General features: G+C 33.9%; 1 protein-coding gene across 1 annotated transcript in view; it reads left to right on the top strand.

The window, feature by feature from the left end:
• FBN1 (fibrillin 1) overlaps positions 1 to 17,524 on the top strand; it is a 274,426-nt gene that overhangs the window by 207,643 nt on the left and 49,259 nt on the right. The window contains exons 32-42 of the mRNA XM_051980617.1: positions 2,757 to 2,879; positions 3,032 to 3,154; positions 5,185 to 5,310; positions 6,897 to 7,019; positions 9,569 to 9,691; positions 10,110 to 10,274; positions 12,629 to 12,697; positions 12,791 to 12,916; positions 14,914 to 15,036; positions 15,778 to 15,936; positions 17,316 to 17,387. Of these exons, the coding sequence (XP_051836577.1) occupies positions 2,757 to 2,879; positions 3,032 to 3,154; positions 5,185 to 5,310; positions 6,897 to 7,019; positions 9,569 to 9,691; positions 10,110 to 10,274; positions 12,629 to 12,697; positions 12,791 to 12,916; positions 14,914 to 15,036; positions 15,778 to 15,936; positions 17,316 to 17,387 (1,332 nt within the window). The remainder of the gene's footprint in view (positions 1 to 2,756; positions 2,880 to 3,031; positions 3,155 to 5,184; positions 5,311 to 6,896; positions 7,020 to 9,568; positions 9,692 to 10,109; positions 10,275 to 12,628; positions 12,698 to 12,790; positions 12,917 to 14,913; positions 15,037 to 15,777; positions 15,937 to 17,315; positions 17,388 to 17,524) is intronic.

Raw genomic sequence — 17,524 nt, 5'->3', positions numbered from 1 at the left:
AGGGAGACTCTCTGCAAGGTGCAGGAGACAGACAAAAATGAGAATCTCTTTTTCCAAAGGAGCTTACATTCTTTTGGTCCATGTTTTCATGACAGAATATACTACAAACCATATTTTGTCTAGGATAGGAATCAACATCGGATCTATGATTTCATTGCAACTTCCAAGATAAGGAAGCTCCCTCTGCTGATGCAAGGTAGTACAAGATAGAGTGAGGATAGAACCCTCTAACAGTTAATTCTTCTAAGACATTTTCAAAGTTGACCGTATACATGAAGAAACTGAATATGGAGACTTCTACTTATCCAAAGATGCTTAAAGGGAACAATTATTAGGATATAATTTAAACATTGATAACTAGAAAATTGGAAAGAAAGCCTTGAAATTAATTGGAGTTAAGTGACAAAATCTAACCCTTATATATCTCATTCTGAGGAGCTGGAAAGAAAATACTTAACATGAGTGTCCAGAAAAACAGCGAGCTTGAGGGATTGTGGGACACTGCAAAGCACCCTGGCCCAATTCAGGAGACCTGGGGTCTAGTACTTACTCTGTCTTTTGTGTGTTGTGACACCCAATAAATGGAATTAATAAATTGAACTTAACTTAGAAAAGTTACCTAATTCCTTTGCACCTCAGGTCTCTTAGAACTAGATGATCGCTGCATTTGCATGCAGCTTCTAGGTTCCCGGGATTTTCTAAATGGTTTTTGATTATCCAGGATTTCCATGAGTTAGTTTTATGATTTCAGCCTGTTCTAATGATCCTGAGAACATATAAAAGAAGAATTATGTTAAGAACTCAGGAGAGAATAGTTGGGATTGAATGCTAATGTGAATGTTTCTCTAAAGGGAAAATATCGTGTTGTGGCTTGCTTGTAAACATTTGATCAAAATTGTTCTGCTCACAAGTCAGAAAAGTCAGTTAAGGGAAAAATCACTTAGTTTTTGGATACCGTTGGTTAGCATGGCGTTTTTTGCATTGTCCTTTCCTTTTCTGTGGAAGGGCATCCTGCTCTGTCAGACGCTGAAAGTAGTTTACAATCACTAAAGAATTGACTGACTTTCAGAAGAAATACAAATCATGATATGCCTGAAAATGATGAGTGTATGTTCTCTTTTGCAAAGGTTTTGCAAAGCATTTAATATGTCTACTTTATATTCTCAAGATTATATTACAAAAATGAAGCAACTGTATGACTTAATTATAAAAGAACTTTTACATGAACATTTATATTTAATATTTATTAAATTTATTTAATATTTTTTAATATTTATTAGTGACAAGAAATGTTTGGCAGGACAATTTGGCAAGCTTTTTTTTAGGTTGTCTTATGTGTTCTCTGAAAATTATAAGAGTTTTTGTGAACACAGGACTATTTTAAAGCTTCCATTCGAAAACAGTTATCTCATCAACCATTTCCAAAACAATTTCAAAACTCTTAATTTTGCTTAGTAATCAAAAGAGTAAGCACAGGTTGCTTGTATAGTTTCTATTTTGTGTCATTATTCAAGTGACCTCTAGAAATTCTTGTTAACCTTTTCCTCTGTTTAATGCCAAAATTAGCTTTCTTGACCTCCAATAAGATCTGTAACAGGCATTGGTTTCCTGTTTAGTATAATATTATCATCTTACAAATTCCTGCTTCTGGTTAAAGAAAATGTGCCTGTATTATTAAACCTCCTTTGCTTTGTAGTAATGTATTAGCCCAGGCTATGTACTTTATAAAAATACATCTTGTGAAGGGAAATCTAATCTTTCTCTTGGGATTTTTCATGATAGTGACACCAACTAAATAATCCATATTCTTCCCAAACTGTCACTTACCATATTTGACAGATATCTTTGACTCTTGTGGAAACTTTCATTTTATATAATATAGCTGTATACTCAAGCCTCCAGAAATGAATACACTAAAATAATAAAGAAATAGAAGAAATTATGCCCTTGGAAATTCTCTGCATTTACTATTTTGTATTCACCATATGGAACATAAAGGTCATACATAAGGTTATAAAATATCAAGCCAATAAAAATAATAGAAAAAATAATACATTTCACCTCAGACCATTTTTGAGAAATTGGAAGCATGTCTTTTTTTTCCTAATTGATTCTATGTAATAATAATGCCTCTTATTTTTATTGGCTACTGTGCTTTCTTTGGCCATTTCTAAGGATTCAAGAAAATAACATAGGATCCATTTAGGGACTATCTCCACAGTTCTCAAAATATATCATGCAATAAGCATGATTCTTTAAATTTCAACTGTAATTTCTAAAATTTAAAAGGAGGAGTTAGAGCATGTGGAGATATATCTTTTCCCCATAGTGAACAAGAAATAGTTCCTTCATACCCTAGAAAATAACAGAGGGCTTTCTTCTTTACTATTGTGAGCTTGAATTTCAGAACTAAAGATCAGAGTAACAAAAAGAAAAAATTAACTTGCACATGAACATAAAAGTCTCCCCTTTGTAGTTTAATAATAATATTATCTTACTCCTTTAAAGAGATCATTTTCCCTTACAAAAATGATAACTAATGATAGTCAAAATTAATAGCAGTTCATTATGCTTTATTATTTTATGAATTGTCATTTGAACTTCTTGGGCACGTGTTGTAAACATTGTTGCTAAATTAACTTATCCTGTTTGAAACAAGAAAAGCAATTCAGTGGCTGAAAATTCATGCCTCTGAGGAAGTTTAAAAGAAAAAAAAGAATTAACTCTGAATACTAAAAACCACTCTGTTTTCCCAGACATCAATGAATGTGAAATTGGAGCACATAATTGTGACAGGCATGCTGTCTGCACTAACACAGCAGGGAGCTTCAAATGCAGCTGCAGTCCAGGATGGATTGGTAATGGCATTAAGTGCACAGGTGAGTTGGGAATTTTTTAAAACCTAAGCTGGTTGTAAGATATTTAGATATTTTATTAAAACTTATAAGGGAAATTTAACATTTTGGGTGATGGAGCGTTTTGAAGGTCATAATGTCTTATATTAGAATTTCTTTCTTCACTTTCCTTTTAGATTTGGATGAATGCTCTAATGGGACTCATATGTGTAACCAACATGCTGACTGTAAAAATACGATGGGATCTTACCGCTGTTTATGTAAGGAAGGATACACTGGAGATGGATTCACTTGTATAGGTAAGTTCTTATTTGAAGTTGGTGAGAGGGTGCTTTTGTCATGAAAGTATAGTAAAAAAACTGATAAGGACCATGCCTAAATGAAAGGATAGATCAATTCTCCAAGATCCTCCACAGCTGTGAACATCTGAAGGAGTTGCCAAGGAGTCTTTACTGACACAGGTGTTGTGGACTGGGAATGAAATAAATTGGAGGTAGAGGGAAGAGGAGAGAGGTCAGAGAACAGCAACTGCCTCTCAGTCTTCTTGTATCATCATCCTCCGCTCACATAGAGAGATCCATTCTACAGGTCTGAGTTAGACCTCCAGCAGCCACTGGCAGGTGGCTCCCATATCACAACAAAAAACTATGGAGAAGACAAATTATCCATGAATATTGTAGTTCATTGATTCATTTGAGAAGGATATGTCAGTCACTATCTACTTTTATAAGGAAAATTATGTATTTGAAAATTTGGTCATCTAAAATAAGAGTTTGGGACTGCTTTTAGGAAGGAGCCAACTTTTTGTTGGCTTGAAAGATGCTAAATATATTTTTTAGTCCAAAATTACTATCTCACCTGTATAGAGCATTCCTGTGTGCACTGCTCAACAACTCATCTGCTTCTGGTTTATCATTGAGTGATTTAGTTATGATTATTCAGCTAGTATATATAAGAAGTAGGTCTTAAGAGAAGCCTTCTTACTCCAAGACTCTTATCACATTTTCTTTTGCTCATTCTATAAATCTGCATAGTTTTTATAAAGCACCACTTGACTAATGAAGTTTAGTTGGTCATCTTTCCTATCACATGTTTAATCCATTTAAATTACTTTGCATGTTTCTGAGAGAGATCACTTGTTCTTTCCATATATTATTGACCCCATCTATTGCTATATTATCCGAATAATTTTTCACTGTTTAAGGAAATCGCAGAAACTATTTCAATATCTAGGTTTGCAATATTATTTCCATAGTAATTGTTGCATCCATATTTTTATTATAAGACTTACTTTTCAAACCTATTCTTGATGGCATTGTTTCACTGCTCTCCTGCAGTATTCTCAGACCAAGTTAACCCACATAGACCTAATATATCTTGAAGTTTGTTTCTATTTCTAATTATACTCATGTATAAATCATATGCATGATGTTCTTTTCTCACAAGGATATTTATATCTACATTTATATTCAAATACATATGTAATTCCCTTTTTGCATAGGTATTAACTTAATTTAGGGAGATCTGTTATTTCTTTCAAGTCTTCAGGAACATTGTTGCCATTTCTTAGTAATGTTTAAATATTGAGTAGAATAGGGAATCATTCAGTTCTCTCAAATTTTCTATTCTGTAATCATCTCATGATCATAGCATAGTACCTTTTTACTTAGTTCTGAGTTTTTTATATGTTTTTCTTAAATTGGACACTCACATGAGTACTTATCTGCTATTTAACTCTTTTTCCAGTTATTAAAGGGCTCAGCTAAGATGGAAACTTAATTTTGAATCACATTCTTGACATAATGCATATTTTCTTATGTGGACAAATCATTTTAAATAGACTTGGTTAAAATCATCCAATTATTCTTATATTTTCTAATTATTATGGATGTGTCTTTGTAAAACTTCCTATAACTAGAAATCCTCAAATATGGCCAGGTCAGTCTGGAAGGGAAAACAAGACTGTCCAGGAAATGCCCAACCTCTCCTTATTCATAAATTCTCTAATTTTCTTCAAAGTTTACCTCAAGTACCACTTTATCCATGAGAAATCTACTTACTGATCCCCTGATTTTTAGGGCCATGCTACTTTTGCCACTGGAATTAATTTATATATATTGAATATTTCTGTTTTCCCCAATAGAATATAAACACTTTGAGGGCAGAGATTATTGTGTTGTATTTGCATTCCTAGCATCCTTACATGAACTTGGCATACATATGTTTAATGAATTGAATTAACTCGAAATAGCAATACTTACCAGCCTTCAAGCTAGAAATTAGTGGTAATAATTGTAACTATAAACTGAAATTCTTTTTTAAAATTTAGATCTTGATGAATGCTCAGAAAATCTAAACCTTTGTGGAAATGGGCAATGCCTTAATGCCCCAGGAGGATATCGTTGTGAATGTGATATGGGATTTGTGCCGAGTGCTGATGGAAAAGCATGTGAAGGTAATGAATATGAAAGCTCAGAATTCACAAAGACATAATAGTCAGTTTTGATGCTTTATTATTTGTAAAAATGATGGCCCCACGATCCTTATTGCTCTCCTATGTCCTAGTTTCAGTTTGGAACTCAGTTGATTATGAGTTCAGTTCCCATTTGATCCTTTTCTTTTCATGAAAACGAAAAACTCTGGTCTGTGGCAGTAAACTGCAGGCTTAATCTTAGCCAGCTCGCTTACATTTTCATGGCAGTGGCCATAAGGGAGAGCAAACAAGTAAGTGTGGTTGACTTAATGCCAATTCATCCTTACTACTGAAATACAAATTCCCGGTACATAACCTGCTATTGGTGAATTGGAAGGTTCATCTTTATATCTGAATACAACATCCTTTTGGCTTTAAATACATTTTCAGAAGAATTCTGAATAGTAATTGTCAAATTTGCAAACTGAATTTGTCCTGCAGTTCTTTTGAGTAATGTTTAAGTCCAAGAAATGGATGAAACCAGCATATGTTTATGTTTTAGGTATTTAGGAACAATGAAAGTCAGAATTAAATACATATTGTACATTTGAATATGATTTTCTAAAGTTATTAATATAGTTATTATAGCCATTGAGAATATGCTGAATGCACTCTTAAGCTAAAGTTAATTTGTATCTAGTTTTAAAATGAGTATACTACTTCATGACATAAATATATTTTAAGAAAAACTTTAATGGAAATGTACTATAGAAAGCCACATCTTAATTAGATGACTAGAAGTTATTTTTTTCCCTCAACCTAGTCAACACTATATATCTGCATTAGAATCTGAGAGTCACAAAAGAGAAAATTTCAATTCTAATGTAAACCTCACATTTATACTTTGAAAACTTATTCTTTCAAGTGAGCATGATGTTGCATTCCTATAATCCTTACTGTTGGGGAGGCTGAGGCTGGTGTTGGATCACGTGAGCTCAGGAGACCTAAAACCAATCACATGTTTGCACTAAGCCAGATGATCATCATTATCATGATCATTAAAAGCATAATTAGAAGATATCTACTTTGTTTGGAGGACAGCTCTAGTGGGTACAGTGGGTATAGAACTAGGCCTGGAGTTGAGAAGACCTGAATTTAAATGTGTCTTCTAGACACTTCCTACTTGTGTGACCCTGGACAAGTCATATAACCTGTTTACATCAGCTTCCTCAAAATGAACTGGAGAAGGAAATGGCAGACTGCTCTAGCCTCTCTGCCAAGAAAACCTCAAAAGGGGTCACCAAATGTCAGTCATGACTGGAACAGCTGAAAAACAGCCACTTTGTGAGGGCAGTGTATTACACTCTGAGGAATAGATTTATAGACTAGTATGCTCATAAGTAGAGTGAATGTGTGAATTTAAAGAGATAAAACTTCTTGATAGAAGTGATAGTGATAGAAACCTCAGGGAAGACACCATAATGTTTGATTAAGCTTTGGAAATTTCTTAATGTTTAAAGAGCTAACTATACTGCATGAATCCTAAAAAAATTTAAGCCAGATTATAAATAGATATTCTCACCTTTATCTTTAACCAAAAGTTCTCTTTTTATCTCCCCAACTTCCAGATATTGATGAGTGTTCCCTTCCTAATATCTGTGTCTTTGGGACTTGTCATAATCTTCCTGGTCTTTTCCGTTGTGAGTGTGAGACTGGCTATGAACTGGACAGAACTGGAGGAAACTGCACAGGTAAAGTATTTTTGGGTTTGGATTGTTGTTTTTCCCATTATCCTAGCTATTTAGGAATGAGATATTAATTGTGAAAACTTAGAGAAAAGATCACACCCAGTATGAGAGATTGCATAGGAAAAAAAAAATTTTCATAGAGAAAAACTAATTATGTGAGAAGAAAGAAGAAGATTTTGAACTTGGAAGTCCAGAATGATTTCTTGTTTATTATCATGGATAAGTTAGAGGTTCTGTGTGTGGATTAACTTCTTGATGTTTATGAACCTATGGTGAAATGAAATCCAAGACATATCCCAAACAGAAGGCTTTTGCCAGCCTTCTCTTCTACTCAAGTATTTCTTTGTTATCATTAGGCAGGAAATCAGAGGATTCTCTTCTAGTGTTACTGTCCTGGGATTTTTGTCCTTCCTTTTTTGCTCTTGCGTTTCAGTGCTCTTCTGCCATCATGTTGATTCCAGAATAGCCCAAATTAGTTAAATTATTATTGTTTTAAATTAAATTTAAATATTTGTAAAATATGTTTTAATTAAATAATTAAATTTTTTGCTTGAGTGAAAAGAAATGTTATAAAAGTTATCATGTTCCCTTAGAAATCCATTGTCTCTAGTTACTCATTTCATGTTACTTTAATTTCACCTACAGTTCAGTCTTTTAAAGTCATTTTTAGTTGCCCTTTCATGTGCTACTTTATTTCCTGCCCCTAGCAGTTATTCTTGACCAAGACTCTATGAACAATATATTTCTTTTGACAACTATATTTTAATATAATTGGTTTCCTTTAAGTTCCTATATATTCTATTTTATGCATGGATTTGACCTCTAACATTATTCTAACCTAGGCTCTTTTATGGTCATTTAATCTCTTAAAGCAGAAATCTCAAAAACACACTGGAAACACTCCCAAATATTGCTCAAACAGATTATAATGTACTTGAGAATATTTAACAAAATAATTTAAGATACAATAGAAAGTAATGTTAATATATGGTTTTCTAAGTCAATTTGCTACCTGTGGAAATCCTTATATATGGTTTAGTCCTCATTTCTTTTTGCATTTTACAGTACTGTTACTAGAGATGCAACAAAGTATTAATAATATTCCTTAAACAAAGTCTGAAAATTCTTTTTCTCTATATCTGAAATTTTTTTTCCTAATGTTCACCATCCAACAGTACATACTAAAGCTTTAAACCTTCATTGTAATACATACAACTTTATTAATCACAAAATAAAAGTAACTGTGGCATTGAGGGAGGGATTTTTGGTATTAAAAACATCCTTTTAATGTATATTGAAAAGAGTAATAGGATCTTAGATTTGAAACTGAAAAGGACCATAAACTCTTATTCTTAGCCTATCATTCTGCAGATGGGGAACTGATGCCCCAAGAAGTGAATAAAAATAAACCCGGGTATAATGTCACACAAAGTGTTAATAATAGTATAGCAAGGATTTGAACTCTAGTTACTCTGATTCAGATTTAAAAGTCTTTACACGATACCATACTAATTGTGTTCTGAATTGTGTTACACCTTTGGCAGTTATCTTGTGTCAACTTTACCTTGTGACTTCTTCAGGGATCTACCTTTTCTCAGTCATTTATGTTTAAGCCTTTTCTTACTTGTGTGTCAACATTACCTATATTAACTTAAGCATCCCTTAAATTAATCTGGCCCTGTCACACCCTCCCAGATATAACTCTTAAGGGAGGTATTTTGAACATAGAATCCAGATCAGGACCATCAATTTAAAAAGGGAGAAACAGAAAAGAGATTAATATATGTAGGGGGAATATTTCCATCACTCCCTTCTAGTGGGTAGTTTGTCTCTGTATTTGGGCATTCCTATAAATGTTTGGAGTAGAAGAAGAGGACTTAGTAGAGCTGAAATTTGCCAAAAACCTTTGTCCCAAATAGCTGAAATGTGCACATTTTTGGATAGGAACTAAATAGAAAACATTTAATATCAGTAATGGGATATATACCCCTTTAGGATGGATTACAAGACATTAACTGGCTTTTGTAATTATATATTTGATTTTTTTTGCCAGATTGAATCAAGGCCAGTTTTTTTTTTTTGGGGGGGGGAGCATATTTTGCAACTTACAAGTTTCCTTAAGACAAGTTTGTACATATTAAGGACATATATATACATACACACATACACACATATACATATACACACATACATATGTCCTTAATATGTACAAATACATGTATATGTATGTTTTTAGTTATAATTTGTTTGCTGATGAATTAGTAATATAGCAGTATTTAACTTTTTATATCTTGGCTAGAATATTTTTACAATTTTCAGGATTACATTTTATACTGAACAGATTTAAATGTTCAGTATATCCTAGGGGAAAAGACCATGGTGTTTCAAGGTCCATTGTAAGGAATGGACCAAAATCTATGGAGAATTTAATTATCTCCTTAGATATAATTCCTAAAGCTGAGACTTGATGTTTCATCATATTTTTTGTGACAAGAGTACAAGGTTTCCTCTAATGTGACAAGCATTGTCATTCTGTATTTGTTTTGTCACAGATGTTAATGAGTGCCTGGACCCTACAACTTGTATTAGTGGGAATTGCGTGAATACTCCAGGCAGTTATACCTGTGATTGTCCACCTGATTTTGAGCTGAACCCCACCAGAGTTGGCTGTGTTGGTAAGATATCATTATGTTTTTCAAAGAATTATAGATCTTTTAGTTTGTTTTTTTAAGCACTAAGTAATTCATTTTCATTTTTATTCTCTAAAACTCAGTAATGTCAACGTTTAAAAGGTCACCAGAATTGATTTGCATTTTGAGATATCTTTCCTAACTTCAGTATTCCCAATGTACATTCCTTCAGTGTGCTGTAATAGTAATACCATAATGATAAACCAGGTGGTTTTTAGCCATTTTCTGATATGAATTTGAATTTCTATCCTTAGGATAATAACCTTATGTAAAAGAAAATAATTGACAGTATTGTCTCTCCCATTGGAATTTTTAAAGGGGATTTTGATCCCTATATGTTCATGGAAAATGACTACTTTCTTACTTATTGACCTTTACTTTTGTGTCTGAACATTTTGAATAGATACACGATCCGGCAATTGCTATTTGGATATTCGCCCTCGAGGAGACAATGGAGATACATCATGTAGCAATGAAATTGGAGTTGGTGTTTCTAAGGCTTCCTGCTGCTGTTCCCTGGGTAAAGCTTGGGGTACCCCTTGTGAACTCTGCCCTGCTGTGAATACATGTAAGTTGGTTGCCATTTACCTGCTTTTTATTATTATAATAATGTAATCCAGTTTTTTATTCCAACTCTGCAGGGTACAATGAATGCCATGGAAGGGGAAGAAATTAGTAAAAGAAGGGATAGGAGGTAAATTCTCAGAGCACTGCATAATTCCTTAGAGTGTGTCCCCTTGTGGGTTTATTGCCTCTCAGACTTTAACTTCCATATCAAAAAATAAGACCCTATTTAGCTTTTATTTAAATTCACAGTGGGCCAAGCACTTTACATACCATATAACGAGTAGTTCCCCGAGTTCCAAGTGGACATGTGCCAAGGGTAACATATGCATGGATGTAAAAAGTAATTTTGAAAAACAAACTCTTTGAGCTTAGCTTATTTGTACACTATTGCTTACATCTGAAAGATTCATCAATTCATCTTATTTCTTTTTTATTTTAATCTGTTGATCAGACCAACACATTGAGGAGATTTAAATAGATATTTAGATAGAAAAGCAGTTGGTTTAATATTTGTGAAATGGGAAGTTGTATTAGATTTATGATGGGGCTGATGTAAGTTTTGTAGTATTGAGAGAAATGACAAGAACTGAGAACAGGTTAGTTCAATAAAAGTGAAAAAAATGCCAAAAAAAGAATTGGGGATAAGGTGAAGGGCAGAACATTAATAACTACTGTTTATCTAGTGCTTTAAAATTTGCAGAGCACTTAACATAAATTTTTATCATATCATATTTTGAAGTGTAGGTAATATAGGGCAGAGCTTGAAAGCTTTTTCCCCTCATGTCTTCTTTATGCCCTAGAAATTTTTGCATGACTCTAGGTATTATAGGTATATAAAATAGATATGTAAATCAAACATTTACTAATAATAAATCATAATTTTGCAGCTCCTACATTCAGTTATGAAACCCCATAAGGGGTCATGAGCCACAGTTTCAGAAGCTGGGGTATAAGGAGTATCTTCTTTTTACAGGTGAGGTAATTGAGGCTTAGAGACAAAGTGACTTGCTCCTGGTTTATAGAGATAATTGGTGTTAGAAACAAAATTTGAATTCAGGTCTTTCCTTCAAGTATAGTAATGTCCATGAAAAGAATAGGGAAGAATAGCATGAAGAATGGTTTTTAAATAGTATGAAAGATTCACATCTAATAATTATCTTCATCAAAATATTTTTACATGCGTTTGGTAATAAAGGTCATTCTTAAAAGTTCTAGTACAGGCCTAAGTTTTAAAAAGGTTGGAGTTAGAGGAATTAATGAAGATTTTTCAGTAGTTTAGGAAATCTGTGATACATTTTACAGCAGCTTTGACCATGAAAAGATTTTTGTTAGACAGACTAGAAAGGATGAAAGGTAGAGTGGATGATGGGGTTTATGAAATTGTCTATATAGAAAAGGGAAGATGATATTATTAGTAGAAACAGGAGTTAAAAGAAGGAAGAAAGGAAAGGTCTTTGTAAAAAAAAGTGTCAAGTTTTTTTCTCTCTCAATTTTAACAAAATAATGAGGTATAAATCTGGATAAATAAATAAGTGCAAGTTATTAACAAAAATTTGATGATCTTTCAAATAGAACTTATACTCAATCACAAGTGATAGGATATTTTGGATCTTGGGGGTAGAGAAAATTTGCAGGTACCTCCTGAGTCCTGAAAGTCACTAGTAGTGTAGTAAAAAATGCAAGTTACAATCAGTCAATAAATGATGAATAAAAACTAACTCAGTGTAAACATCAAAAGGAGAATGGTCTGGAGTAAAGGACAATCTGCATACTAATAGTAGTCTATAATTCCTCGAAATTCAAGCCTAAATACAATGTAAGAATGTTTTTGCCTCTGAAACAGACAGGTTGTGTGACCCTGGGCAAGTTAGTTAACTACTCAGTACTTTCCAGGCATTTCACTCAGGCTACAAATTGCAGAATCATTGCTAGTGTACCAGTAGAGGGAATTTTCTTAACTAATCCACGTGATAATAAAATCTAAGCTTAGGAAACATCCTCCACCCCATTTTTTAAAGTCAGTTGGACATGAATTTGTTTGAAGGCAAAAAGGAGAATCTAAGAGAATAAGTAATTTTGAAGGAGTCAGATAGCCAAGGAATATTGGAGGCAGCTCAAGAGAATAAGTATTTGATTTCAGAGACCAAAAAGAATGTGCCACTCCACCCCCTGAATTTGCTATGCAAAATAACTTTGATGTGAAAATTACGCACAAATATTAAGGTTTTAGGAAGATGTGAATGTTTAGTAAAGATCTCCAAATAAAATATCTTTTGCAGTATGTAAATTTAAAATTCTTATAGGATAACATAAAACTGGAGATTTAAAATTTCATTTTGATTTTTGTTTTGGTAGCTGAATATAAAATTCTTTGCCCAGGAGGAGAAGGCTTTCGACCAAATCCTATCACTGTTATATTGGAAGGTAATTCTGACTTTTTCCCTCCTTACGATATATATTTTTATTTTTTTAAATTTTCTTCGTGAAACTAAAATGATGCAATTTTCATTTGGATAGATATTGATGAGTGTCAAGAACTGCCTGGACTTTGCCAAGGAGGGAAATGTATCAACACATTTGGCAGTTTCCAGTGTCGCTGCCCAACTGGTTACTACTTGAATGAAGAAACCCGAGTGTGCGATGGTATGTGATTCACAGGGTATATGCAGCATGAGGGAGGGAATCTCAGAAATCTGTTTGTAGTTACTAGTGTAACTTGAGCATGGAGTAAAGTTGTTGTAGTCTTTACAAGTGCCTATAACCAAAGAGGACAATGTAGTAGTGCATGTAACAGCTTTCCTTCCTGGCAAGTTTTAGCAATCTTTGTTTATAGTGAAGATAGAGGATAACTGTGGTTCTTTCTGAAAGGAAGCCAGACAGTTTCTCACATTCTGGAGAAAAATAATTTTCTTGTTTTTGTCTTTTATTGTTATATATTGTTTTTAATAGCACCTCCATTTCACAGTATATCTCTGTATTTTCCTACTCATTAATCCTTTTTAACAAAGAAGGAAAAAGAGGGGGAAAAGGCAAAGCTAACCAACATGTTAACTAAATCCAACAGTGTGTGCCATGCCCCACACCCATTGTCCCTAATCTCTGTAAATAAGGAACAAGGGGTTTTCTGACATCTCTTCTTCAGGGGTAACTGATCATTATAATTACATAGCATTTGATTTAATTAAGTTGTTGTTTTTGGTCTTAACTTATACATTGTAAATTGAGGAAAATTTTTTTCGAATTGCACTGTCTTGCCCTCCTCTTTTCTGTTGTATTCTGCTTTCTAGAGTCCCCAAGTTGGGGGGACAATCACCCACACAGGAGTGATTAAAATATCCTTCTTGCTAAAGCACCTAAGTTTGGACGCCAAATGTTGTGTCCTGCTTTCTAGAGCCCCCAAGTTGGGACAACAAAATGTACCATTGCTTTCTAGAGCCCCCACACCAGGATGATGAAAATATATCTTCCTAGTGAAGAAGAGATGAGGCGGGACTCCCAAGGATGTTTATTGGAAATGGAGTACGTTTATTTCAGGGACTTTCCCCTTTTTATAATGTAACAAAACCAACACTGCACATGGGACCACAAACAACTTGCTGTTGTACGTTGTTTGCCCCCTCTGCTTCAATCTCAACACAGGTTGTCACTGCCCCCTGACTTCTCAAGAAGGCTGAGAGCCCTTAGGGAAGATGGGGAGCTGAACTAGATATTGTCAGCAGATTCCTGCTGGGCTGAAGGGTCTTATACTTTACCCAGAGTTTCCCCACTGACTGTGACCCTCTACATTTTTCCCCATCTCATTTTTCAGAAATTTTCTTATTCTGCTTGTCTTATGGTTCTTCTTTCTCTCTTCAATAATTTCTATTCAGTTAATTTATTTGAAATGGATTTTCCCAGAAGATAACATAAGGTAGAGATGTTGATTCCTATGCTATCTTGTTATCAGAATACTCTAAAGACAACTGAAAACTTTGCGAGATCTTTAGTTTATGGATCATTGGAATTTCCTTGACCCAGAGAACTTACAACTAACTTTGGTAAATCATGTCATTAATTACTAGTTAATCTAGTAATTTGGAATATTTAGTATCACACTTGCCACAAAGAGAATTCAAGCTTACTTCATGACTTATTAGTAATATCATCCTCATCAGAAATCAGCTTAGTACCCATGGGGTGCTACTTTTGTAGCAATAGGATTTATAGAAATTAGATTAGACTTTTTTCAGCTTTAAAAGGAAAATAAAACACCTTTTCACAGAAATATCACAAAAACCAGTTGTTGAGGTCTGCACTTTCAGTTAAAGATTAGAAAATTTTCACATTTTAATCTCCCCAAACCTCATGAAAAAGTAACAGATTTGTTTATTAAGGGTTTTAGTATATTATCACTAAATAAAACTAAGGGGCATGGGAGAAAAGTAGTATTGCCTCAAGTTTTAGTCCCTTGCTTCCCATAGAAAAGCATAAAGTGGAACAAATAAGAGATCAGTGAACAAAATATCTATTTCTAATTATTGAATTCAGTAAATACTGGAAAATTTTTTTCCTAGTATTTGAAAGGACAATGACATTGAGAACTGAGCAGTTTTAAGGAATGAGTGACTCATTTTAAAAATCTACTTCTCTTTGATTTACAGATGTAAATGAATGTGAAACTCCTGGTATCTGTGGTCCTGGAACATGTTATAACACAGTTGGGAACTACACTTGCATTTGTCCTCCAGACTATATGCAAGTTAATGGTGGAAATAACTGCATGGGTAAGTCTTTCTTGAAAATATGGTCTTTGTTCATTACTTGCAAGGCATCAAAGATATAGTATCAAATCTAATTTACTTATATACAACAATATCAGTCATCAGTGCTTAGGGCTGGGCTACTCATCCAGAGTAATGCCATCTCTTTATATTCCCCATAGTGCTCATTCTTTTCTTGGTGCACCAGAAGTTTGACATTTTGGTAGCTTAGTGTGGGTGGGTAGGAGTTTTTTTTTTTCTTTTTTCTCTTTTTAATGTAACATTGGAAAACCCCAAATGACTGTTGAATAATACTTCTTTTGTTTGACTTTTGGGTGTATCTTTACACAATTATATTTACAGCACTGACCTATGATATTATAACATCATATATTGGAAATGAGAAATTTAATGGCAAATAGAGTGGAGCATTGTTACTAGGAGCCTGGACAAAGAATCATGTAAAGTTTATTAATGCTACAGTTCCATAATGACTTAGTTTTGTGGTACAAAGTATGAGGGAGTGAGTTTTTAAAGGCCTTTTTCTCACAGTATCATACTTTTAAGTGTAGAATATTGCTCAAGAGGGTGAGTGGATTTTTCATGCCTTTGAAGAAAGGAAGGAAAACAAAATGACAGACAAGTTAATTGGTAGCAGATCCCAAATTTGAATGCATTCTTTAGGAAGCTTATACTCATCAGAAACTTGTTGCAATTTCCCTGCCCACTGATCCTTTCCTCTTTCTTCTTTTTCCCTCCTCCTAGATATGAGAAGGAGCTTATGCTACCGAAATTATTATGCTGACAACCAGACCTGTGATGGAGAACTGCTGTTCAATATGACCAAGAAAATGTGTTGCTGTTCCTATAACATTGGCCGTGCCTGGAATAAGCCCTGTGAACAGTGTCCCATTCCCAGCACTGGTGTGTGTTCACTTTTCTTTTTCCTTAAACAGTGCAATGTCAATACATATATCTGTCCCTCTGTTGATATGAAAGTCAGTTTTGTCACTAAGGAAGATGCATTGGTAAGAAAAACTTATATACCCAAGGCACACCCAAATTCACTTCTTGATCCAAGTCTGCCCTGCTGAAAACTGGCACACAATGTTAGTGTTTTGTGTTTATTTAGTCACCAGAACTTGCAGCCACTACACATTACAGAGATCTGAAAGCAGTTCTTACTTCTACAGCGTTTGGTCTTAGGAAAAGACTGAGCAAATCAGACAGATGTGTATGACAAATGAATGAATCATTATTACAATCGTTAGAGTCCTTCAGCATAGTTTAAGTGAATACAACATGCTCAGAACTGAATGGGGAATTTGACAATCTCTGCCACCCAGTCAGCATTTTATGAAATAGGAAAGCATTGTTCTCATATCTAGTAGTGTAGTTCTTAATTTGTTTCAGTCATTACCCCAAGAAGATCATTTCTTTAGCCAAATGCCTCAACTTTGAAGTAAAGAGGCAAAAATTAATTATAGCTTTGAATTGCTGTCATCTTTTAGCATCTTGTACTTTTCTCTTTTATATTCTTATGCTTTAAAAAAATATCCACTTATAATGGCAAATACAGTTGAGTAGCATATGAGATTCATAAAATGTTTTAAGAGTAAAGATACTACTATGTTTCTCTGTAAGAGTGATGTAACTTTTATGGAATTAACACAATCGGTAGTTCCCTCTGCTATGATGGGCTTCATAAAACACCACTACCAATGTACCAACCCGCATGTATTTTTACAAGCCCTCCACACATCTTGCTTTTTGTTATCATCAGTCTACCTGATGGGATATTTGATGGTAATGAAAAGCTTGTGAAATATTATGAATTGATCAAATTTTACATTTTCTGTTCAAATTCTTATTGTCACAACTTTTACATATAATGTTCTGTGGGTCTTGTGCCAGTGAAGTGGTATTTAGTTGATGTTTACACTTAAAACATATGTTGAAAAAGATATGCATTTTTATCTAATTAAATTTGGCATTCACACACACAGAGTAAAAATGTGAAATAGAAGTATGTTTGTTTTTCTTTTTAGCCCTGCATTTCTCTAAATGAGAAATAATATATATCAAAGCTTACCTTAACAAGGTTACTTTAACGGAGTAACTAACATGAGACTACTTTTCCCTCAGTGCTTATCTTTATGGATGAGTTTGCAAAGTCTAATAGACACACTGAAATGGACTAAGATTCTCTCTTAAAAGTTTGACTACAAAGACTGGGAGGAAATTAACCTTTCAAGTGTTTTAACAATATATTGACTTGTTACTTTTTGTTTTTGTCCCTGCAGATGAATTTGCTACACTGTGTGGTAGTCAGAGGCCTGGTTTTGTCATTGACATTTATACCGGCTTACCAGTTGGTGAGTTAAAATAACAATCACAGCTTTTTCAGAGACTCTGACTTTTGCCCATATGTTAGATAGGGAAAGGGAGAAGTGTAAGCACCTTTATTTTCTCAGTTTTTCCCCCCTCAAAGAAAACGACTAAACTATGCCCT

This window comes from Antechinus flavipes, chromosome 2 (assembly GCF_016432865.1).
Source record: "Antechinus flavipes isolate AdamAnt ecotype Samford, QLD, Australia chromosome 2, AdamAnt_v2, whole genome shotgun sequence".
NCBI lineage: Eukaryota > Metazoa > Chordata > Mammalia > Dasyuromorphia > Dasyuridae > Antechinus > Antechinus flavipes.
The sequence above is the reverse complement of the archived record's forward strand: the minus strand, read 5'-3'. Positions and strand labels throughout refer to the sequence as shown.